General features: G+C 46.8%; 1 protein-coding gene across 2 annotated transcripts in view; it reads left to right on the top strand.

Annotated features, from left to right (window-relative positions):
* The window catches only part of LOC106592156 (neuroligin-3), a 587,284-nt gene that overhangs the window by 536,223 nt on the left and 24,603 nt on the right, over positions 1-26,458 (top strand). For both annotated transcript variants that reach the window (XM_045724151.2, XM_045724149.2), the window contains 2 exons: positions 17,037-17,302; positions 17,510-18,033. In XM_045724151.2, coding sequence (XP_045580107.1) covers positions 17,037-17,302; positions 17,510-18,033 — 790 coding nt within the window. The remainder of the gene's footprint in view (positions 1-17,036; positions 17,303-17,509; positions 18,034-26,458) is intronic.

Raw genomic sequence — 26,458 nt, 5'->3', positions numbered from 1 at the left:
TTTTAAGCCTATTCCAAACCTTAACCACTCAGAGTTAATGTCTAACCTTAAACTTGGAACAATAAAGAGAACTAACCAAACACTTACAAATTTGGCATCTGTGAGAGCTTGTTGGTCCTGCAAACACACACGTACACACACACAAATACATGCCACACACACAGTGCAGGCCATCGTCCTGTTGCGAGAGACAGCCACAGGAAAACTCCATGGGAAAGCAGGATTGGGGCTGTAGAATACACTCACACGGTACACGTGCACTGACATGCACACACACCATCTTATAGGCTTTTAACATGACGATATGATCTGCTGTGTTGAGCCAAGGCCTCTTATTAGTGTTCTGTTACATCTGTGTCCATAGTGCTGATGTTGCTAATTGTAGTGGCTTCCTTTCCTCTTTACCATAGCCACTGCCCAAGCCTGAAGCGGGGTTGTTTGGTACGCATACAGTCCACACTCAAGGTTTCCAAAAAGCCAAACATTCAATGTGATCCAGGGATATGGTGCAACAAAAATGTTTATTCTTCTTATATCTAACAGGAAAATGAATATCCAATCAACTTAAAACATAGGTTACTTGATATGGAAAATACACAATATGACCTGTCTGTATGGTCAAAAAACTATACCGCTCCCGCGTCTAGCAAGGACTCTCCCCCCCCCCCAAAGGCCCAACTTCCTGCTTTTATCCTAACACACTTACTGCAGTACAATGAATGGGCAAGAGGGGGGGGGGGACAAAACTAAGTTACACTAACAACAAATGAATACATCTCAAACAGGTAAATATAAATCATAAAGGTACGTACCTAATATTTCATCATATACATTCATATTTACACAAATATACATGGAGCTCTGAATGTTCTGTCTTTTATACAAATATGTCCAAATAGGCTCTAACATACCGGCCCCTAATTGTTGACTGCACTGAATGGACAACAATTACTTAATATTCAAACGTAGAGCCAATACACAAAACATTCTATACCAGAGCACTATTACAGTTCATAGCTATATACAAATATACAAGGTGCCATATAGGAAAATAGTCCGTAGATCTCAGTCTGAGTTGAAGTGTTCAGGTGTTCAACTTCCAAAAATGTCAAGAGTATGACGTCCAAAAAATGTATGACTACGACATCAAAGAATGTAAGAGTACAACATCAACGAATCAGAGGTGCACGTGATTCAAAGATGGAGCACTGTGTATGTGTGTGTGTGTGTGTGTGTGTGTGTGTGTGTGTGTGTGTGTGTGTGTGTGTGTGTGTGTGTGTGTGTGTGTCTCACTACGCTGCCTCCAGGAGCAGACAGAGTTTATTGATAGGTCTCTGTAAGATATTGGTCTTGGTCTTAACCAAGACGCTCCGGACAAGACCTTTGGCCCCTGGCAAAGCCTCCACCACACGCCCCATTAGCCAAGAGTTCCTAGGGGCGGTGTCGTCGACGATGACCACAAGGTCACCAGGACTGAAGTTTCTCTTAGTTTTGTTCCACTTGTTCCGTTCCTGCATAAGTGGAAGATACTCCCTGATCCATCTCTTCCAGAAGAGGTCAGTAATATATTGTACTTGCTTCCATCTCCTTCGTGAGTATAGGTCGCTTCTCTGGAATAGTCCTGGTGGCAGGACTGGCTTTGCTTTCAGATGAAGCAGATGGTTCGGAGTCAGGGGTTCTAGATCATTAGGGTCATTTGTTACAGTTGTGATTGGTCTGTCGTTCATGATTGCCTCAACTTCACACAAGGCTGTCTGCAAAGCCTCATCATCCAGTACTTGCTCTTTAAGGACTGAATAGAGGATCTTTTTTACTAGTCTGATCAACCTCTCCCATACCCCGCCATGGTGGGCTCCAGAGGGAGGATTGAATGACCATGTCACTCCTTCCTTCAGTAATTCATTTTGAATCTTGTTGTGATCCAGCTCTTTCAGAGCTTCTCCGAGCTCTCTGTGTGTTCCAACAAAGTTGGTGCCATTGTCTGTTCTGATACTTGTGACTGGGCCCCTTCGACAGATGAACCTGCGCAGGGCATTGATGCAGGAATCAGTATCCAGATAACTAGCAACTTCTAGATGGACAGCTCGACTCACAAGGCAAGTAAAGATCACACCATACCGCTTCACATGAACGCGGCCTCGCTTCACCTCTATGGGGCCGAAGTAATCTATGCCCACATGGGTGAAAGGCGGCAAATCAGGTGACACCCGATCTTGTGGAAGGTCGGCCATCTTCTGTTCTCCAGCTCTAGCTTGCATCCGCCTGCAGAAGACACAGCTCTTAAGGATCTTCCTTGCTAAGGAGTTGGCACAGGGTATCCAATATCGCTGGCGAAGTCTAGAAAGCATGTGCCCTCTCCCAGAGTGGCCAACCTGCTCATGGATGTGGAGTAAGATCAGTCTGGAGATGTAGGAGTCTTTGGGTAGGATCATAGGATTCTTTAGTTCCGTAGGCATAGCAGCTTTGCTTAACCTTCCTCCCACTCTCAGAATGCCATTGTCAACAATTGGATCAAGCTTACAGATTGACCCATTTCTCTTGGCACATTGTTTTCCTTTCACAACTAGTGCAATTTCTTGTTTATAGTGCTGTAGTTGCTCAAATCGAATGATGGCCTTTTCTGCTTCATCTAGGTCATCCACAGACAGACTTTCTTTTCCAAATGTCAGTTTGAACTTGTCAATTTGTTCCTTCAGTGAGTTTGTCAGACTCTGATCTGAACCTGGATCAGTTTGTGTGAGAACTTTCCTTTTCTGGCTTAACTGTATAAGAAGTCTCTTCAGTTTCAGCATCCAGGCAACTGCTTTCTTCAAGCTGTTCCATGTTGAATAGTACTCGATCAGTTTGCTGGTCGGACTCTTTTCTTCCACACATGTACTGTTTACGATGACGTCTTTTCTCACCTCTGGATCATCTGAAGGGATGGAGCCAAGCTCCTCGGGGACTTCTGGCCATTGTGTTTCTGTTTTCTCCAGGAATTCTGGTCCTTTGCGCCATCTCTTTGAGTTCAGGAAAATTTCAACATGTAATCCTCTTGAAGCATCATCGGCTGGGTTGTGTTTGGAGTTCAAATACCTCCACTGTTTTGCTTTCGATAGGTCACGGATCATAGCAACCCTATTAGCCACAAAGGTATGGAATCTCTTGGTATCGTTGCGGATGTATTTTAGCACAGACTGGCTGTCTGTCCAGAAAGTTGACTCCTCAAGTTCAATCTGGAGCTCCAACCTTAACATCCTGTCCACTCTCACTGCCAATGTTGCTGCAGCAAGTTCCAGCCTGGGGATCGTCATCTGCTTGAGTGGAGTGACCCTTGATTTCCCCAGTATGAATGCAATGTGGACCTTTCCCATACCGTTTGTGAACCTAAGGTAGCTTGCCGTGCCATAACCTTGCTCACTTGCATCACCGAAGTGATGCAGCTGTGCGGTCTTGACTTGACCAAAGTTCTCAGGCATCATACACCTGTCTATCTGGAATCTAGAAAGCTGGTCTAGCTCTGAGAGCCATCTCTTCCATGAAATAGAGTGTTCTTCGGGGATGACTTCGTCCCATCCACACTTTAGCTTGCAGAGCACTTGAAGAATTTGCTTTGCCTTTAATACGAATGGTGCGAGGAAACCTAATGGATCATAAACAGAGCTGACAGTAGAGAGAATACCTCTTCTTGTAAGGGCTTTTCTCTGTCCAGGTCCAGTTCTTTTATCTGCTTGGCTTTGTGTTCATCAGGGATAGAAGTCAGCACAGCACGGCTGTTGCCGACCCACTTGGTCAATTTGAACCCACCCTGAGAGCACACATCCCTGAGGTTTTTTGTGAGAGCTATGGCTTGTTCTTCTGTGGCCACTGACTTGAGGCAGTCATCAACGTAGAAGTTGGACTTCACTGTTTGAATCACCTCTTCATCGTACCTCTCACAGTTGTCTTCTGCAGTCTTTCGTAGTGCAAAATTTGCACAACTTGGAGAGGATATAGCACCGAAAAGATGTACTGTCATTCTGTACTCCTCCAATCTTTTGTTAGTGTCACCATCCGGCCACCATAGGAATCGCAGGAAGTCCAAGTCATCTTCGTGGACACGTACTTGATGGAACATTCCTTCGATGTCTGCCATCATGGCAATGTGCTCTTGCCGAAATCTTAGCAAGACTCCTATAAGCGTGTTTGCCAGGTCAGGGCCTTGAAGGAGTTCACTGTTAAGAGATGTACCTTTATAGGATGATGAACAGTCAAACACCACTCGTATTGTTCCTTTGCGCTTATGGTGAACGCCATGGTGTGGTATGTACCATACCTTGCCTTTCTCTCTGAGAAGCTGTTCTTGTGGTACCTTCTCGGCATAACCTTTTGTTATCATCTCTTCCATGAAGCCTTTGTACTCTGCAGCGTAACCTTCATCCTTCTTAAACTTCCTTATGATATTTAGAGCCCGCTGCTTTGCCATGTCACGATTGTTCGGCAGGACTACCTGTTTGTTGCGAAAGGGCAACGGTAAGTAATAGTGATGGTCTTTGAGGGTTATGGAGCTTGATACTATCTCCATAAACTTACGATCCTCAGCTGACATCTCACTCTTCTCTTCATACTCTCTCTCAGGGAAGTCATGGTTGTATTGATTTACAAGAAGAACCCCCAGGTCGGCCATTGAGATACGATTGGCCATCACCGTAGGACATCCAGATTCTTCTGCCATGGTACAATTGTTAAGAGGACCGTTCATCACCCATCCAAAGATGGTTTTCACTGCATACGGTCCGTTGCCTTGGCTATTTATGATTTGCCAGGGTTCCATTGCCTTTGGAGCATTTACGCCAATCAGGAGTTCGACGTCGGCATCAATTTCCTTCAACTGAACCCCTTTCAGTTATGGCCACCTTTTGAGATCTTTCTGAGTGGGAATGTTCTCTCTTGTCACTGGGATCTTATTTTGGGTGTAGACCTTTGGTAATGCAAGAAATGTGTTGCCTTCCACGTTGCCAATCTCTAATCCAGATATCTCAAAGCTCTTGGTAGGACTCTCCTGCCCCATTGTGCGTAGCAGAATTTCAGTCTCACTGCATTTAGCATTCAGCTGCCTCATGAGTCTCTCCGTACAAAATGTTGCCGAGCTACCAGAATCGAGAAACGCATAGGTTAACACAGACTTGCTTCCATTTGCCACCTTTACTTGAACTGGCACAATTGCAAGTGCACAATCTGTACCGGCCCCAGTATCGTCACCAGCTTCCAGTGAGACAAGAGCACTGCTGACAGTCTCCTCCCGCTTTACTGCTACACCACTCATATCTGCCTTTTGAGATCTAAATCTCTCTCTTCCTTCAATGTGCAGGATAGTGGGGTGCTTTCTTTGACAGCTCTGACAGGTCATCCTTCTTTTACATTCTTTGCTTAAGTGTCCTCTCATCAAACAGCCAAAACAAAGGCCTTTTGATCTCAGAAACTCAACCTTGGATTCGTGTGGCTGTGCCTTCACCTGTTGGCAGTCGACCAATAAATGCTCTCCAGCACAAAATACGCATGAGGTACTGGGAGCGTCAGAAGGATAGGTGCCTGGTCTCCTTACTTTTAATGTTTGTTCTTTTAGAGGTTTTTCAGAGTCACAATCTGCCACTACAGCTACTGCAGTGGCAAAGCTGCTTCCCCTACTCTTGGACTTGAACTGCTGTTTAAAGTCAGCTTCTGTTCTGGTTTTTAAAAACTTTTTGTTGAACAGGGGATCTTGAATATCTCCATACAACGGATCCTGCAGTATTTTGGCCTGTTTTTCCATGAACGTCACAAGGTCACTGAACTGGGCCCTCAGGTGTCTTCTCTCTAAAATATCACATGCCGTAGACCTCCATTTTTCCCTTAGTTTGTAGGGAAGTTTTGACATGATCAACTTTATGTTGGAGGGAAGATTAAGCTCTTCCATGTTCTGTTGGTCTTGCATAGCATTACAGCAACCTCTAAGATAGAGTGCATAGCCACCCAGTCCCTTTCCATCATCCGGTTTGATGTTTGTCCAGTTCCAAGCTTTTTCCATGTAAGCAGTGGTGACTTTGATTTCATTGCCAAAGTGTTCCTTTAACAACCTCTTAGCCTCTGCATAGCCTCTTCTGGCTTCCATATGCAGACAACTACGTACCAGATCCTTGGGCTGACCAGTGGTGTACTGTTCCAGGTAATAGAGCCTATCCTGGTGACTGCTCGTCTTATCTTCTATACCATGTTCAAATGCACGCATGAATGGCCTAAAGTTTAGAGGATCACCGTCAAACATAGGTATCTCCCTAACAGGGAGTGTGGCCTGTTTGTGCTGTAGTACAAGGAGGTCAGCAATTTCATTCTGCCTTTGCATGACAGTAGAGAGGTTATCATGGCTGGCATTATCGCTGATACCTGCAGTGTTGATTCTGTGTTGATTGCTAGACCTTGCTGTTGGCTGCTGAAGGGTGTGGTTCATGACTGTTTTCTGAATAGGTTTTGATGGCTTTGTTGTCGGTTGTTGTAAAACCCTTTATTTGGTATTTGGAACTGCACCTAATGCAGCAAACTCAACAGGTGATGTTTCAGGTTCCACATAGACCTCAGGTACCTGGTTCTCAAAATAAGAGTTCATTCCATCTTCTTGGCTTAGTAAATGGGCTGCCACAGCATGGGATTGAGAAGTTGACTCAACACTCTCCAGGACCTTCAGTTTGGCATTATATGCTGCTATGTCCGTTTCCAGTGCCATTTTCTCCATCCTAACATTCAGTTGTGCTCTCTCCAGTTCCAGTGCATGCTTGTCCTGTAATGATGCTTGGCGAGCTAGTAGAGCTGCTCGTTCTGCCTCAGCTTTTAGGCGTGCAGACGACACTGAGGAAGCCGTCTTAGAATACTTTGTTTTACTTGATGTTTTTGACACATTGGAAATGCTGTCGTGTGGTTCAATGAGCGTTTGTGGCTCAACTTCAGCTTTTTTCCATATTTCCACCTCTTTCAGGAAATGTTCATAAGTTCTCATTCTTGGTTGATAATAGTTCATGCTCTCCTGTTCTTGTTCCTCCTCTGTGACCAGCTCTAGCACAGATTCATGAGCATTCTTAAAGTCATTGAGAACAGCATCAAATGCTTCAAGACTCTCATTCACAGTTTCAATGTTTCCTCCATCAACAAGAAGGACTTTTATTCATTCATTTTGCATGTACACGCTCCAAGTTTGCCTCTCCGGGCTGCATATAGTGAATTTAAATGATCCTCTGCCCTCTCCAGTGGAGTCTTATTTGGGATTTCATCCTCCATCATTCACTTTTAGTTCACTCAATTTACAATGACACAGTTGTTGGTTTGATTGTTAAACGTAATGCCCCTTTAGACCTCCTTTAATGCTTTAAAACACAGTCATCCATTTCAGCATATTGACCCATTTTGAATTGAACATGTGCAAGTTCGGCATTTTAGTTGCGTTTTAAACATTTCATCCCTTTATACGTTTTGTCCCTTTAATGAAGTTTGAACACGCAGTATCATTCGTTGCGTGGATGCATTGCATTTCCACGTTAGGCCAAATATTAGACATATGATTAGGTTACATTGTGCATAGGATCTCAGTGTTTCCCAAACTTAAACATCTTAATTGTTTTCACAGCGCTGTGTTTTGAATTCCATTCCCAAGTTTATCAAACATTCCAATTATAAGCACATTTGCGCTTCCATAATATGCATGATCAAACGATCGCATTGAACAGGGCAGCTCATTCATTCGCAGTGGTTACTCACGGCTGGCGAATTCTAGGAGTTCAAGTCCTTCCAAGCGAGCTGTCCTTATGGTACGAATGCAATTACAAATAGAATAATATCCAGTGTGTGTCCAAAACCGGAGATTTCCTTCCGATAGCAATCCTTCACGGAGTTTTTTGACTTGATTGTAGTGGCTTCCTTTCCTCTTTACCATAGCCACTGCCCAAGCCTGAAGCGGGGTTGTTTGGTACGCATACAGTCCACACTCAAGGTTTCCAAAAAGCCAAACATTCAATGTGATCCAGGGATATGGTGCAACAAAAATGTTTATTCTTCTTATATCTAACAGGAAAATGAATATCCAATCAACTTAAAACATAGGTTACTTGATATGGAAAATACACAATATGACCTGTCTGTATGGTCAAAAAACTATACCGCTCCCGCGTCTAGCAAGGACTCCCCCCCCCCCCCCAAAGGCCCAACTTCCTGCTTTTATCCTAACACACTTACTGCAGTACAATGAATGGGCAAGAGGGGGGGGACAAAACTAAGTTACACTAACAACAAATGAATACATCTCAAACAGGTAAATATAAATCATAAAGGTACGTACCTAATATTTCATCATATACATTCATATTTACACAAATATACATGGAGCTCTGAATGTTCTGTCTTTTATACAAATATGTCCAAATAGGCTCTAACACTAATGTTGCTATGCCATTGTTTCTGATGACCATATCAACGATTGCAGTTTCCTGCACAGCAGTGAAAATCATACCTCTCCCGCCTGTGGGAGGTAACTGTTGGGTCCTAAGCAGAAATACAAAAACAATTACACACAAGTGGGTTTGGAGGCTTTGCTCAATTTACTTCTGTAATGTGCAGTTCAGTCAGATGCCCTTGCAGAATGCACATCTTACCTGCTGTTTTGATGGAAATTTCTCACAATAGATGCCACTGTTGAGCGTTGCAGATTTGGCTGCACTCTCAGACCAGCCTCTCTCATTGATAGACCATGATTTATTACATGATCAATTATAGTAGCCCTAATCTCATCTGAGACAACAGCGCTTGATCTTCCTCTCAGTCTTCAAACAACGCGTACGTACTCCTCTCCCTCTCCCTCTCCCAGCCACCCTTCTTCCTCTGTCAGCCACTTCCCTATCTCTGGCTGGGTCCATGTTTACATTACACTACAGCATTATTCCTAACATGTCCCCTTTTGTATAGATGGTAATGAAATTGAAAGACTACCACCTGTGTAGGTGTTCAGCTACAATGGGAATCGGCTGTGGTCAGTGTAATTGTTTTGTATAGATGGTAATGAAATTGAAAGACTACCACCTGTGTAGGTGTTCAGCTACAATGGGAATCGGCTGTGGTCAGTGTAATTGTTTTGATAGTATTTTTTTTAGATTTGGAATATATTTCAACATGGTATCACTGTATAAAATTAGGAAATTGCTGTCTTATTCAATTTTGTGTTATGTTAGGTTTTGAACTTAAGTTTAACAGTTTTGAAAAGAGTATGTAAACATGTGCAAATTGGCCTGTAGGTACATAGAGTTTTGGTGGTGGTTGTGTCTGAGTGAGAAAAGAGTTCATGAAATTTGAAAGATGTCGTCATTAAATGCATTTTGTGCCAAAGCAATGAAAAATGATCCACAGTTTAGCCCACATAGACTGCTGTTGTCCTCACTGTGTGAAGGGTTTTGAAAAAGTGACCTAAGTATTGAGAAATGGGTCCTAGCGATTGTAAAAAACTGTAATGTTGTTAATGTTGCTAATGCAGTCAGGATCACAGATCATTTGCATCAGTCCACTCACTGCTCACTGCAGTAGTTAGAGGTTATTACAGTTACACACCACACACCATACACCACACACCATACACCACACACCACACACCATACACCACACACACCACACCATACACCACACACCACACACCATACACCACACACCATACACCACACACCACACACCACACCCTACACCACACACCACACACCATACACCACACCACACACCACACCATACACCATACACCACACACCATACACCACACACCATACACTACACCACACAGCATACACCACACACACACACATACACCACACACACACACATACACACACACCATACACCACACACACACACACACACACACCACACAGTGTCCAAAATTAACTTTTTGTCTCACCTGCCAAGGGACTGGTAGATGGAAAAAATCCACCAGCCAAGCATATTTTTTACCGGCGAAAATAATAGCCTTTTTGTGTCACATAAACATTAATTTCAGTACATTTCATTGAGATAATAAGATATTATGATGAATACAAACTTAAAGAAGAGGCCAGAGCAAAATCTGAAACGAAATTATTTTAATATCTTGATCAACGGTTAATCAAATCAAGTTTATTTGTAGAGCACATTTAGAAACAACTGTAGTTGACTGAACGTGCTGTACAGAGTGAAAACACACCAAACAGTGGGCACACAATGAAATAAACCATATCAGATACAATGAATAACAGTACATAGAAGTCAAAACAGGGCAACAACAATGGTAAGATACTATTATGAGAAGTGCTGTGGCCATGTAACGTGTGTCCTCCTGATACAAAGGGGAAACGGGGGAAGCAGGTCTACAAATCCTTTACTTTAAGTAGAAATACCCTGATAAAATACATGTAAAATAGAGACTTATCAGATGCTGGTTAACTTTGGCTGTGGCTAGATTTAATTTCCCAGCCTGAATACAACTGAAGAAGTCTTGAACTCAAAATTCTACTGAAGTATTTGCTATTAAATGTGAAGGTTTTGTAAACCTATCAGATGCTTAATAATTTGAATCAACTTAAACCTCCTCATCAGACTCCTCACTCTCTACTGCGATCACCCTCTTTGCACGGTCCATGAAGTCTGGCCTCCTGATCCTGACAGAGTCCTGGTGCCACAGAATCCCAGCTTTTATCGGATCATACTCCCTGATCTCTGGAGAGGACAGCTGGACCGTAAGGAGATCTGACAGTGTATCAGATTTTAGGTTGGACCGCCAATCGGTTTTCACCTGTTTCATGGTATTAAAACCTCTTTCACATTCAGCTGTGGAGGCAGGGAAGGACAGGACCAGGTCAACCAATGCCAGCAAATCAGGGCAGGATCCAGGACATCTTCTGCAGGGACTGCGGCTCTTGGTACATCAGCACCTTCAGGACAGTCCACTGGTCAGAGGTCCTTTCAACATGGATGCCAGAGGTCTCCAGGACAGGCTTGAAGTTGTCAACCAGGGTTTCCAGTTCAGTGTCACCAAAATCTAATTACAACAAGCATCATGCATCATGCAGTTATAATTCTCAAACTATAAAAATATGATGATGAACCTGAACCCAACCTGACTGTCCTGTAATACCAAACATAAAGTAACCTGCTGCTGCATCTCCTGGCTCTGGCCAGTTGGTGAAGCTGACCAGCTTGGTGGCACACTGGTGTCCTGGAACAGGTCAGTCATACTCTCCACTAGCCTGTCAAGCATTTTGTCCTGTGAGATGACAAGGGTCTTGCTGTCATAGCCTGTCAAGCATTTTGTCCTGTGAGGTGACAAGGGTCTTGCTGTCACCTCTGGTCAGTGAAATTCCCTCATATCTGTTGGCAATTATGGCCTTCATCATGGGCCCTTCGCTGATGATAATAAGCTCATTTTACCATCCTTTCAGAATTTTCCTTTACAACACACTCTCACTCACTCTCTCTCTCCCTCTCTTATTGACGTAATCTTTTCTCTTAATTCTCTTCAGGTAATTATTTCTTATTGCAGCTTAAATAAACATACCTGGTTTTGTACTTCTTAAGTACTGCCTGTGTTGAGCAGAAGGAGCTGTGGACTTCTGCTATGGTGATGGTGGACCTCTACAGACAGGCAGACAGGTTGCTCAGGTGTGTTAGTGTGTCATGCAGGAAGCCACAGAAGCGGAAAACAACAGCCTCCCTCGCAGTACTGCAGTATTTCCTGGCCTTGGCCTGCTGGACACCTCAGACATTTTGGCCATCAGCAGATTGAATCTGAGATACATAAAGAACAAAGACATACAAATAGACAATTAATTGCTGTTAAAAACAAACTATATTAGATATGACAGATTTTATCAGTGCACAAAGCATTGAAACATGATCTTACCAATTGTAACTGTGTTTGTTGTTATGTTCTGAACATTACATATTGATGATGACTTTTAGAGTATTTAACATAGCAATCTAGAGCCACTACAGGTTCCAGGTGCTGGACAAGCCCCTGGTAACCTCGCAGGAAGTGGTCCAGTGCACGCAATAGGTGTCCTACCCATCGGGTCCCGACAATTCTGGTGGGCACCAGTGGTGTGTGCCCATGAGGCTGGTAGCTGTTTACCAGGTTTGCCCTGTTCAGTGGACTGGTGTGGTAGAAGATGTAGAGCCCACTGAGGAGGTCTTCTACTTTCTGAAACATCACGTTGGACCGGATGGCATCAGAAAAGGTCAGTTCAAGGCGGTGTGCCATACAGTGGATGCCGATGATGTAGGCCCTGTTCCACTTCAGCCGGATGACCACACCATTCTTGGCTCCGGTCATCACAGCAGTTCCATCTGTTCCCAGAGCGACCAACTTGCTCCCCCACTCATCACACACTCCCTCCATGATGGAGTTGCTTATGTGTGCCATGTCTGCCTTCTCCATTGAGTTGATGCCAACAAACTTTGACTGGATCTTGCCCTTGTGACAGAATCTGACATAAACGAACTCCTCCTCTTTCACAGAACTGTCTGTGGAGCCATCTGACATGATGGAGAGAAATGTGGTGCTTTTCAAATTCTCTCTGGTTGTTTAACTCCACCTCTGCAATATGGTGCATAAACTCTTTGGCCTGCTTCTCATTTCTATATTTTCAGCCCACAGCGATTCCTTTTTAAAAAAAATCCAAACTGCAAAAACCAAACATCAAATTAATGAAATAATAATTAAATATTCAATCATGTTATCCAGTAAAGCTGGCAGTTGATTGTGATAAATTAGCCTTCTACCCTTTGTTTACTTAAGGATCAACACTATAAGGCTGGTAAAGTCAATTGTGTCACAATGCTTTAAAATGTAAACAGCATCAGGAGACGAACATTAAAATAGAATGTTACAGAGGAAAGCATAGAGAGCCATGTCAGCATCAGTACGCCTATCATTTTATGGTATTTATACACTATTTGGAGGTGAACTAAAGCTTATCAAGAGCTGAGAAATAACCTACAATACTGGACCACGTCTGTTAAATAGACCTGTAAAAACTAGCTACAAAAGTACTAGTCTAGCTACAAGAATAACAACATTTTCACTTACTCACACATCCACTCCAGGTCAGGAAGTGGTCTCGCCTTCTTTCCAATGGCATGGGGCGGCAGGTAGTCTAGTGGTTAGAGCGTTGGGCCAATAACCGAAAGAGTTGCTAGATCGAGTCCCTGAGCTGACACGGTAAAATATCTGTCGTTCTGCCTCTGAACAAGGCACTGTTCCTAGGCCGTCATTGTAAATAAGAATTTGTTCTTAACTGACTTGCCTGGATAAATAAAAAATGTACAGTCCTAAACATTATCTTCATGCTGGTCTACTCTGACATTACCATTAGTGGTGTCAAGAGGAGAGGCTCTGATTGAGCCTGGGACACAGACAGGCAGGCAATGTGACACTTGCTGTGTTCACGGTCACAAATGTTCTCCAGCTTTGTCGTTTTATTTCCGATGACAAATGAGTTGTTTCTGCTTTTATCTTTAGCGTACTGGCGACAAACAGAACAACTAATCTCCACAGCCTCAGCATCATACTGTAGCCAGCCTCTTGAAACTCCTTTATCTACACACCTCCATTTCTCACAAAATATATATATTTTTTTTATGTGTTTCGTCCTCCTTTCGCGTCGGTGGGTTTTCGTTTCAAATGTTGGTTTACTCCAGGTAAATGTCGCCACATAACAGCTATTTAATGAACGGTAGCTAGCAGCAGACCCGTGGCAAGTGAGCGATGTCGAGTAGCTGATATCCTGTACGATAAACAGTGCCGCGAAACTAGGAGCACTAGAGACGGTCTGTGGCTGGAAAACATGAGTCATTTCCTCCGAGCCATCATGACAGATATTTTATTACATGACTATTTTGGTACAAACATTTACCCGCCAGTGTGGCGGATAGCCTTCTGAGATTTACTCGCTAAACGGAAAATCTACCCACATTTGGAGCTTGGCGGGTGTTAATTTCGGACCTTGACCACACACCATACACCACACACACACGCACACACACATACACCACGCAACATACACCAAACACACAAATACACCATACACCACACATCATACACACTGCACATACACACACACACAGACAGATAATTCATAGCAGTGCACCCACAGCTTACTGTAGTAGTTAGGGGTGAGTAATGATATTTAAAACTCAGGTGAGGCATAATCACTGGCTGTAGGGAGTGTGTGTGTGTGTGTGTGTGTGTGTGTGTGTGTGTGTGTGTGTGTGTGTGTGTGTGTGTGTGTGTGTGTGTGTGTGTGTGTGTGTGTGAGTGCATATGTTCTAAGATGTGGAGAATCAGTGCAGGTTCTGTTCAAGTGTTCAGCAGTCTGATGGCTTGTAGATAGAAACTGTCTCTGAGCCTGTTGGTATCAGACCTCTGCTCCAATACTGTCTGCTCAACGGTCAGGGAGTGAACAGCTCGTGGATGGGGTGTGTGGGGTCCTGGAGGATGCTGCGGGACTTCCTCAGGATCATTTCAAGTAGATGTCCTGGATGGGTACGCACACGGTCCCAGTGATATACTGGGCCGTCTTCAACACCCGCTGGAATGTGTGTGTGTGTCCGTGTGTGTGTGTGGGTTCGTGCGTTCGTGCATGCGTCTGGGTGCGTGCGTCTGTGTCTGTGTGTGTGTGTCTGTGTGTGTGTGTCTGTGTGTGTGTAATTCTGTCGGTGAGTTAAGGAGGTGTGTTTACAGAGGTAGTATGTGAAAGTAGATGATTGTCATTATTACTGACTTCTAATGTTGGTAGTGGTGTGGAAAGATTCAGCAAAAGTGAAAGGTCAGGAAAAAGAGGAGAACTATAGATTAAAGTGGGGAGGTTGACTTCTGTAACCTACACACTTCTGTAACCTACACACTTCTGTAACCTACACACTTCTGTAACCTACACACCTCTGTAACCTACACACTTCTGTAACCTACACACCTCTGTAACCTACACACTTCTGTAACCTACACACTTCTGTAACCTACACACTTCTGTAACCTACACACTTCTGTAACCTACAGATATGTTGTATTTGTATTTATTATGGATCCCCATTAGTTCCTGCCAAGGCAGCAGCTACTCTTCCTGGGGTTTATTATGGATCCTCATTAGTTCCTGCCAAGGCAGCAGCTACTCTTCCTGGGGTTTATTATGGATCCCATTAGTTCCTGTCAAGGCAGCAGCTACTCTTCCTGGGGTTTATTATGGATCCCATTAGTTCCTGTCAAGGCAGCAGCTACTCTTCCTGGGGTTTATTATGGATCCCCATTAGTTCCTGTCAAGGCAGCAGCTACTCTTCCTGGGGTTTATTATGGATCCACATTAGTTCCTGTCAAGGCAGCAGCTACTCTTCCTGGTGTCCAGCGGAATTAAGGCAGTTATACAATTTTTAAAACACTACAATACATTCACAACAGATTTCACAACACACTGTGTGCCCTCAGTCCCCTACTCCACCACTACCACATATCTACAACACAAAATCAATGAGTTTTGTGTGTGTATAGTGCAAATGTTATTGTGTGTGTATGCATGTGTCTGTGCCTCTGTTTGTGTTGCTTCACAGTCCCCGCCGTTCCAGAAGGTGTTTTTTGTATCTGTTTTTTAATCTAATTGTACTGCTTGCATCAGTTACTTGATGTGGAATAGAGTTCCATGTAGTCATTACTCCCTGTAATACTGTGCACCTCCCATAGCCTGTTCTGGACTTGGGGACTGTGAAGAGACCTCTTGTGGCAGGTCTTGTGGGGTATGCATGGGTGTCTGAGCTGTGCTCCAGTAGTTTAGACAGACAGCTTGGTGCATTCAACTTGTCAATACCTCTCATAAATACAAATAGTGATAAAGTCAATCTGTCCTCCACTTTCAGCCAGGAGAGACATGCATATTATTAATATTAGCTCTCTGTGTACATCCAAGGGCCAGCTATGCTGCCCTGTTCTGAGCCAATTGTAATTGTCCTGAGTCCCTCTTTGTGGCACCTGACCACACGACTGAACAGTAGTCCAGATGTGACAAAAGTAGGGCCTGTAGGTATTACTACCTCAGCGTGCAGCTACATGGTTAAATCATCGTTTAGGGATGTTTGGCAGCCACCCAGTGCTTGCTATGTGTGAGTCCCCTCCATGAGTCCCCTCCATGAGTCCCCTCCATGAGGTGTATTGATGTCCTGGCTAGCAGCTGCTTTTGAAAGACACACACGCATTCTGCGTCCCAAACAGTGCCCTATTTCATATATAGTGCCCTACTTTTGACCAGGGTCCACAGCTCTTTAAAAGGGGATAGGGTGCCATTTGACCAGGGTCCACAGCTCTTTAATAGGGGATAGGGTGCCATTTGACCAGGGTCCACAGCTCTTTAATAGGGGATAGGGTGCCATTTGACCAGGGTCCACAGCTCTTTATAGGGAATAGGGTGCCATTTGATCAGGGTCCACAGCTCTTTAATAGGGGATAGGGTGCCATTTAGGATGCCTCCACAGCCAGTAGAGGATCAGATTACTGGGGTTATGGAGATTAATGTTTCTGTCACACACACACACACACACACACTCATTTCTGTCATCTCTGTCATCTCTGTCATCTCTGTCTGTCTGTCTGTCTGTCTGTCTGTCTGTCTGTCTGTCTGTCTGTCTGTCTGTCTGTCTGTCTGTCTGTCTGTCTGTCTGTCTGTCTGTCTGTCTGTCTGTCTGTCTGTCTGTCTGTCTGTCTGTCTGTCTGTCTGTCTGTCTGTCTGTCTGTCTCTGTCTGTCTGTCTGTCTGTAAGACACTAAGAACAGGCCGTCTGTCCTCTCGTTACTACACCCATTATACTGAGATGTTTTATGTATGGGGGTTAGGTGGAGGGGAAGGATTGTTAAGCTCATTAGCTGTCTATATGTTTCTGTATATATGCTGCTTTTTCAGTGTATTCTGTTTGGCTTGTCTCCAGTGCTCAATTCTTCTCCAGTTCCTTTCATAGCGCACAGAGAAAATAAACACTCTCCTCTCTCTCTCTATTGTCCTCCTCCAGGTCTGTTCCACCGTGCCATCATCCAGAGTGGCTCTGCCCTGTCCAGCTGGGCGGTCAACTACCAGCCTGTGAAGTACACCCGTCTGCTGTCTGAGAAGGTGGGCTGTAACGTTCTGGATACCCTGGACATGGTGGACTGTCTGAGGAAGAAGAGTGCCAGAGAGCTGGTACAGCAGGACATCCAGCCAGCACGGTACCATGTAGCCTTTGGACCGGTTATAGACGGAGACGTCATACCTGATGATCCAGAGATCCTCATGGAGCAGGTGGGAGACCGCTGGGATAGTTTGGTTGCTTTGTTTGTTTCTTATTTGACAGATCAAGAGAAAAAACATACACACACAAACATTCCCATAATGGTAATAAAGTAAAGTCAACTATATACATATGTAACAACTGTATTGAAATCTAGCTGAAAGTCAGTTGTCACACAAAATAATACATTTTCAACACATTTGGTTATTTCCACACAGGGAGAGTTCCTGAATTATGACATCATGCTGGGAGTCAACCAGGGGGAGGGGCTTCGCTTCGTGGACAACGTGGTCGACTCAGAGGACGGCATCTCGGGCAACGACTTTGACTTCTCAGTGTCGGACTTTGTTGACAGCCTCTACGGTTACCCAGAAGGCAAAGACACTCTGAGGGAGACCATCAAATTCATGTACACGGACTGGGCGGACCGCGAAAACCCCGAGACACGACGCAAGACGCTGGTCGCTCTGTTCACCGACCACCAGTGGGTGGAGCCGTCGGTGGTGACGGCGGACCTCCACGCCCGTTACGGCTCGCCAACGTACTTCTACGCCTTCTACCACCACTGCCAGAGTCTGATGAAGCCGGCCTGGTCGGACGCAGCCCACGGGGACGAGGTACCGTACGTGTTCGGGATCCCCATGATCGGACCCACAGACCTGTTCCCCTGTAACTTCTCCAAGAATGACATCATGCTCAGTGCTGTGGTGATGACCTACTGGACTAACTTCGCCAAGACCGGGTAAAGTTACCCTGCTTTAGTACTTTCTATAAGATGGTTATTTCAACCTTACTCTAGGAAGTCTGGACTAGTGCTGCTTTTCTCTTTTACCTGATAATTCATTACATCCACCTGGTGTCCCAGGTCTAAATCAGTGTCTGATTAGAGGGGAACAATGGAAAAAAGCAGTGGAACTGGTTTGAGATCAGATTAGAATTAGAGGTTTCTATATATTCAACAAGCTTCTGCCTCTGTTTAGTATTCTGCCTCACTGACTCTATCAGAGTCTTCAATATGACCACCATGTAGGAGGAGTCTCTGCCTCACTGACTCTATCAGAGTCTTCAATATGACCACCATGTAGGAGGAGTCTCTGCCTCACTGACTCTATCAGAGTCTTCAATATGACCACCATGTAGGAGGAGTCTCTGCCTCACTGACTCTATCAGAGTCTTCAATATGACCACCATGTAGGAGGAGTCTCTGCCTCACTGACTCTATCAGAGTCTTCAATATGACCACCATGTAGGAGGAGTCTCTGCCTCACTGACTCTATCAGAGTCTTCAATATGACCACCATGTAGGAGGAGTCTCTGCCTCACTGACTCTATCAGAGTCTTCAATATGACCACCATGTAGGAGGAGTCTCTGCCTCACTGACTCTATCAGAGTCTTCAATATGACCACCATGTAGGAGGAGTCTCTGCCTCACTGACTCTATCAGAGTCTTCAATATGACCACCATGTAGGAGGAGTCTCTGCCTCACTGACTCTATCAGAGTCTTCAATATGACCACCATGTAGGAGGAGTCTCTGCTTCAAAACAGAGTCCTGTGCATGTGCCTTTGAGTGTGAAAGCCTACCTCCCTGTCTGGGGTGTCTGGGGGTATCTGGGGTGTCTGGGGTGTTTGGGGTGTCTGGGGGTATCTGGGGTATCTGGGATGTCTGGGGTGTCTGAGGTGTTTGGGGTGTCTGGGGTGTTTGTGGTATCTGGGATGTCTGGGGTGACTGGGGTGTCTAGGGGTGTCTGGGGTGTTTGGAGTGTCTGGGGGTGTCTGGGGTGTCTGGGGTGTTTGGGGTGTCTGGGGTGTCTGGGGGTATCTGGGGTGTTTGGAGTGTCTGGGGGTGTCTGGGGTGTCTGGGGTGTCTGGGGTGTTTGGAGTGTCTGGGGGTGTCTGGGGTGTCTGGGGTGTCTGGGGTGTTTGGAGTGTCTGGGGGTATCTGGGGTATCTGGGATGTCTGGGGTGTCTGAGGTGTTTGGAGTGTCTGGGGGTGTCTGGGGTGTCTGGGGTGTCTGGGGTGTTTGGAGTGTCTGGGGGTGTCTGGGGTGTTTGGAGTGTCTGGGGGTGTCTGGGGTGTCTGGGGTGTCTGGGGGTATCTGGGGTATCTGGGGTGTCTGGGGTGTCTGGGTTTGGAAATACTGCTCTCGATATTATCAAAGCTCCATTATGCACTCACTCACTCACTCACACACTCACACACTCACACACACACACACTCACACACACACACACACACACACACACACACACACACACACACTCATTCACTCACACACACTCTCACACACGCTCACGCACACTCACACTCACACAAACACACACTCACGCACACATTTACACACAACACAAAGCAGCTCCATTTGGATGCCTCATACTGGGAATCAGTTGTAACAACTGAAATGTCATTTCACAATCCTCGTTACCAGATAAATATTGATCTGGTGGACAGTCTGTAATCATCCAATTTGCTTCCTGGTATTTAACCATCTATGTTCTCTGCTCTCTGTGAGTGTGGGTGGGTGCTTGTGTGCGTGCGTGCGTGCGGTCATGCATGCGCCTGAGTGTGTGCGTCTGTGTTTGTGTGTGTAAGGCATGGACCCACGGGGCATGGTGACCTGTCTCTGTGAGGAGAACAGGGTCTGACCCACGGGGCATGGTGACCTGTCTCTGTGAGGAGAACAGGGTCTGACCCACGGAGCATGGTGACCTGTCTCTGTGAGGAGAGCAGGGTCTGACCCACGGAGCATGGTGACCTGTCTCTGTGAGGAAAGCAGGGTCTGACCCACGGGGCATGGTGACCTGTCTCTGTGAGGAGAGCAGGGTCTGACCCGCGGGACATGGTGACCTGTCTCTGTGAGGAGAACAGGGTCTGACCCACGGAGCATGGTGACCTGTCTCTGTGAGGAGAGCAGGGTCTGACCCACGGAGCATGGTGACCTGTCTCTGTGAGGAGAGCAGGGTCTGACCCACGGGGCATGGTGACCTGTCTCTGTGAGGAGAGCAGGGTCTGACCCGCGGGGCATGGTGACCTGTCTCTGTGAGGAGAGCAGGGTCTGACCCGCGGGGCATGGCGACCTGTCTCTGTGAGGAGAGCAGGGTCTGACCCGCGGGACATGGTGACCTGTCTCTGTGAGGAGAGCAGGGTCTGACCCGCGGGGCATGGTGACCTGTCTCTGTGAGGAGAGCAGGGTCTGACCCGCGGGACATGGTGACCTGTCTCTGTGAGGAGAGCAGGGTCTGACCCGCGGGACATGGTGACCTGTCTCTGTGAGGAGAGCAGGGTCTGACCCGCGGGACATGGTGACCTGTCTCTGTGAGGAGAGCAGGGTCTGACCCGCGGGACATGGTGACCTGTCTCTGTGAGGAGAGCAGGGTCTGACCCGCGGGACATGGTGACCTGTCTCTGTGAGGAGAGCAGGGTCTGACCCGCGGGGCATGGTGACCTGTCTCTGTGAGGAGAGCAGGGTCTGAACTGACTAACAGCTGTAGGACACTCCAGATGGGCATCTGCTGCTTCTCAAAGATCCAGAAAGGTCTCTGAGTCCCTTACCCTCTGACTACACAGCTGTCCCTTACTCTCTGACTACACAGCTGTCACTTACTCTCTGACTACACAGCTGTCACTTACACTCTGACTACACAGCTGTCACTTACCCTCTGACTACACAGCTGTCACTTACTCTCTGACTACACAGCTGTCACTTACCCTCTGACTACACAGCTGTCACTTACACTCTGACTACACAGCTGTCACTTACCCTCTGACTACACAGCTGTCACTTACCCTCTGACTACACAGCTGTCACTTACCCTCTGACTACACAGCTGTCACTTACTCTCTGACTACACAGCTGTCACTTACCCTCTGACTACACAGCTGTCACTTACCCTCTGACTACACAGCTGTCACTTACCCTCTGACTACACAGCTGTCACTTACTCTCTGACTACACAGCTGTCACTGACCCTCTGACTACACAGCTGTCACTGACCCTCTGACTACACAGCTGTCACTTACCCTCTGACTACACAGCTGTTACTGAATCTCTGACTACACAGCTGTCACTTACCCTCTGACTACACAGCTGTCACTTACCCTCTGACTACACAGCTGTCACTTACCCTCTGACTACACAGCTGTCACTTACCCTCTGACTACACAGCTGTCACTTACCCTCTGACTACACAGCTGTCACTTACCCTCTGACTACACAGCTGTCACTTACCCTCTGACTACACAGCTGTCACTTACCCTCTGACTACACAGCTGTCAGTTACTCTCTGACTACACAGCTGTCACTTACCCTCTGACTACACAGCTGTCACTTACAATCTGACTACACAGCTGTCACTTACCCTCTGACTACACAGCTGTCACTTACCCTCTGACTACACAGCTGTCACTTACGCTCTGACTACACAGCTGTCACTTACTCTCTGACTACACAGCTGTCACTTACTCTCTGACTACACAGCTGTCACTTACCCTCTGACTACACAGCTGTCACTTACTCTCTGACTACACAGCTGTCACTTACCCTCTGACTACACAGCTGTCACTTACTCTCTGACTACACAGCTGTCACTGACCCTCTGACGACACAGCTGTCACTGACCCTCTGACGACACAGCTGTCACTGACCCTCTGACCACACAGCTGTCACTGACCCTCTGACGACACAGCTGTCACTTACCCTCTGACGATACAGCGGTCACTGACCCTCTGACGACACAGCTGTCACTTACCCTCTGACTACACAGCTGTCACTTACACTCTGACTACACAGCTGTCACTTACCCTCTGACTACACAGCTGTCACTTACCCTCTGACGACACAGCTGTCACTGACCCTCTGACGACACAGCTGTCACTGACCCTCTGACGACACAGCTGTCACTGACCCTCTGACGACACAGCTGTCACTTACCCTCTGACTACACAGCTGTCACTGACCCTCTGACGACACAGCTGTCACTGACCCTCTGACGACACAGCTGTCACTTACCCTCTGACTACACAGCTGTCACTTACCCTCTGACTACACAGCTGTCACTTACCCTCTGACTACACAGCTGTCACTGACCCTCTGACGACACAGCTGTTACTTACCATCTGACTACACAGCTGTCACTTACCCTCTGACTACACAGCTGTCACTTACCCTCTGACGACACAGCTGTCACTGACCCTCTGATGACACAGCTGTCACTTACCCTCTGACTACACTTCTGTCACTTACCCTCTGACGACACAGCTGTCACTTACCCTCTGACGACACAGCTGTCACTGACCCTCTGACGACACAGCTGTCACTGACCCTCTGACGACACAGCTGTCACTTACCCTCTGACTACACAGCTGTCACTTACACTCTGACTACACAGCTGTCACTTACCCTCTGACTACACAGCTGTCACTTACCCTCTGACTACACAGCTGTCACTGACCCTCTGACGACACAGCTGTCACTTACCCTCTGACTACACAGCTGTCACTGACCCTCTGACGACACAGCTGTCACTTACCCTCTGACTACACAGCTGTCACTGACCCTCTGACGACACAGCTGTCACTTACCCTCTGACTACACAGCTGTCACTTACCCTCTGACTACACAGCTGTCACTGACCCTCTGACGACACAGCTGTCACTTACCCTCTGACTACACAGCTGTCACTGACCCTCTGACTACACAGCTGTCACTTACCCTCTGACTACACAGCTGTCACTGACCCTCTGACGACACAGCTGTCACTTACCCTCTGACGACACAGCTGTCACTTACCCTCTGACTACACAGCTGTCACTTACCCTCTGACTACACAGCTGTCACTGACCCTCTGACTACACAGCTGTCACTGACCCTCTGACGACACAGCTGTCACTGACTCTCTGACTACACAGCTGTCACTTACCCTCTGACTACACAGCTGTCACTGACCCTCTGACTACACAGCTGTCACTGACCCTCTGACGACACAGCTGTCACTGACTCTCTGACTACACAGCTGTCACTTACCCTCTGACTACACAGCTGTCACTTACCCTCTGACTACACAGCTGTCACTGACCCTCTGATGACACAGCTGTCACTTACCCTCTGACTACACAGCTTTCACTGACCCTCTGACTACACAGCTGTTACTGACCCTCTGACGACACAGCTGTCACTTACCCTCTGACTACACAGCTGTCACTGACCCTCTGACGACACAGCTGTCACTTACCCTCTGACTACACAGCTGTCACTTACCCTCTGACTACACAGCTGTCACTTACCCTCTGACTACACAGCTGTCACTGACCCTCTGATGACACAGCTGTCACTTACCCTCTGACTACACAGCTGTCACTTACCCTCTGACTACACAGCTGTCACTTACCCTCTGACTACACAGCTGTCACTGATCCTCTGACTACACAGCTGTCACTTACCCTCTGACTACACAGCTGTCCCTTACCCTCTGACTACACAGCTGTCACTTACCCTCTGACTACACAGCTGTCACTGACCCTCTGACGACACAGCTGTCACTTATCCTCTGACTACACAGCTGTCACTGACCCTCTGACTACACAGCTGTCACTTACCCTCTGACTACACAGCTGTCACTGACCCTCTGACGACACAGCTGTCACTGACCCTCTGACTACACAGCTGTCACTTACACTCTGACTACACAGCTGTCACTTACCCTCTGACTACACAGCTGTCACTTACCCTCTGACTACACAGCTGTCACTGACCCTCTGACGACACAGCTGTCACTTACCCTCTGACGACACAGCTGTCACTTACCCTCTGACGACACAGCTGTCACTTACCCTCTGACTACACAGCTGTCACTTACACTCTGACTACACAGCTGTCACTGACCCTCTGATGAACTGCTGTCACTTACCCTCTGACTACACAGCTTTCACTGACCCTCTGACTACACAGCTGTCACTGACCCTCTGACGACACAGCTGTCACTTACCCTCTGACTACACAGCTGTCACTGACCCTCTGACGACACAGCTGTCACTTACCCTCTGACTACACAGCTGTCACTTACCCTCTGACTACACAGCTGTCACTTACCCTCTGACGACACAGCTGTCACTGACCCTCTGATGACACAGCTGTCACTTACCCTCTGACTACACTGCTGTCACTTACCCTCTGACTACACAGCTGTCACTTACCCTCTGACTACACAGCTGTCACTGACCCTCTGACTACACAGCTGTCACTGACCCTCTGACTACACAGCTGTCACTTACCCTCTGACTACACAGCTGTCACTGACCCTCTGACTACACAGCTGTCACTGACCCTCTGACGACACAGCTGTCACTTACCCTCTGACTACACAGCTGTCACTGACCCTCTGACTACACAGCTGTCACTTACCCTCTGACTACACAGCTGTCACTGACCCTCTGACTACACAGCTGTCACTGACCCTCTGACTACACAGCTGTCACTTACGCTCTGACTACACAGCTGTCACTGACCCTCTGACTACACAGCTGTCACTGACCCTCTGACGACACAGCTGTTACTGACTCTCTGACTACACAGCTGTCACTTACCCTCTGACTACACAGCTGTCACTTACCCTCTGACGACACAGCTGTCACTGACCCTCTGATGACACAGCTGTCACTTACCCTCTGACTACACAGCTGTCACTGACCCTCTGACAACACAGCTGTCACTGACTCTCTGACTACACAGCTGTCACTTACCCTCTGACTACACAGCTGTCACTGACCCTCTGACTACACAGCTGTCACTGACCCTCTGACGACACAGCTGTCACTGACCCTCTGACTACACAGCTGTCACTGACCCTCTGACTACACAGCTGTCACTGACCCTCTGACTACACAGCTGTCACTGACCCTCTGACGACACAGCTGTCACTGACTCTCTGACTACACAGCTGTCACTTACCCTCTGACTACACAGCTGTCACTTACCCTCTGACTACACAGCTGTCACTGACCCTCTGACGACACAGCTGTCACTTACCCTCTGACTACACAGCTTTCACTGACCCTCTGACTACACAGCTGTCACTGACCCTCTGACGACACAGCTGTCACTTACCCTCTGACTACACAGCTGTCACTGACCCTCTGACGACACAGCTGTCACTTACCCTCTGACTACACAGCTGTCACTTACCCTCTGACTACACAGCTGTCACTTACCCTCTGACTACACAGCTGTCACTGACCCTCTGATGACACAGCTGTCACTTACCCTCTGACTACACAGCTGTCACTTACCCTCTGACTACACAGCTGTCACTGACCCTCTGACTACACAGCTGTCACTTACCCTCTGACTACACAGCTGTCACTTACCCTCTGACGACACAGCTGTCACTTACTCTCTGACTACACAGCTGTCACTTACCCTCTGACTACACAGCTGTCACTGACCCTCTGACTACACAGCTGTCACTTACCCTCTGACTACACAGCTGTCACTTACACTCTGACTACACAGCTGTCACTTACCCTCTGACTACACAGCTGTCACTGACCCTCTGACTACACAGCTGTCACTGACCCTCTGACGACACAGCTGTTACTGACTCTCTGACTACACAGCTGTCACTTACCCTCTGACTACACAGCTGTCACTGACCCTCTGACTACACAGCTGTTACTGACTCTGTGACTACACAGCTGTCACTTACCCTCTGACTACACAGCTGTCACTTACCCTCTGACTACACAGCTGTCACTGACCCTCTGACTACACAGCTGTCACTTACCCTCTGACTACACAGCTGTCACTGACCCTCTGACTACACAGCTGTCACTGACCCTCTGACTACACAGCTGTCACTGACCCTCTGACTACACAGCTGTCACTGACCCTCTGACTACACAGCTGTCACTTACCCTCTGACTACACAGCTGTCACTGCTGTTTCTCACCACATACAAAGCTTTACATACACTGTTCCTAGAATTTGAAATATTTGGAGATATTTGGATTGATGGATTTTATGACCGTAACTATCAGTCCCTTTGTAAATGGTGGGAGTGATGCTCCTGATGAGGTCTTTGAGATATGGTCTTTATTCTCCTGTAAACATCATATGAAGTGTCCCTTAAGACTGATGTCAAATCAGTCTTTTCCTTTTGACCATAATGGTTAA

Source organism: Salmo salar, chromosome 09 (assembly GCF_965601325.2).
Source record: "Salmo salar chromosome 09, fSalSal1, whole genome shotgun sequence".
Taxonomy (NCBI): domain Eukaryota; kingdom Metazoa; phylum Chordata; class Actinopteri; order Salmoniformes; family Salmonidae; genus Salmo; species Salmo salar.
This window is presented reverse-complemented; position numbering and strand designations above follow the sequence as displayed.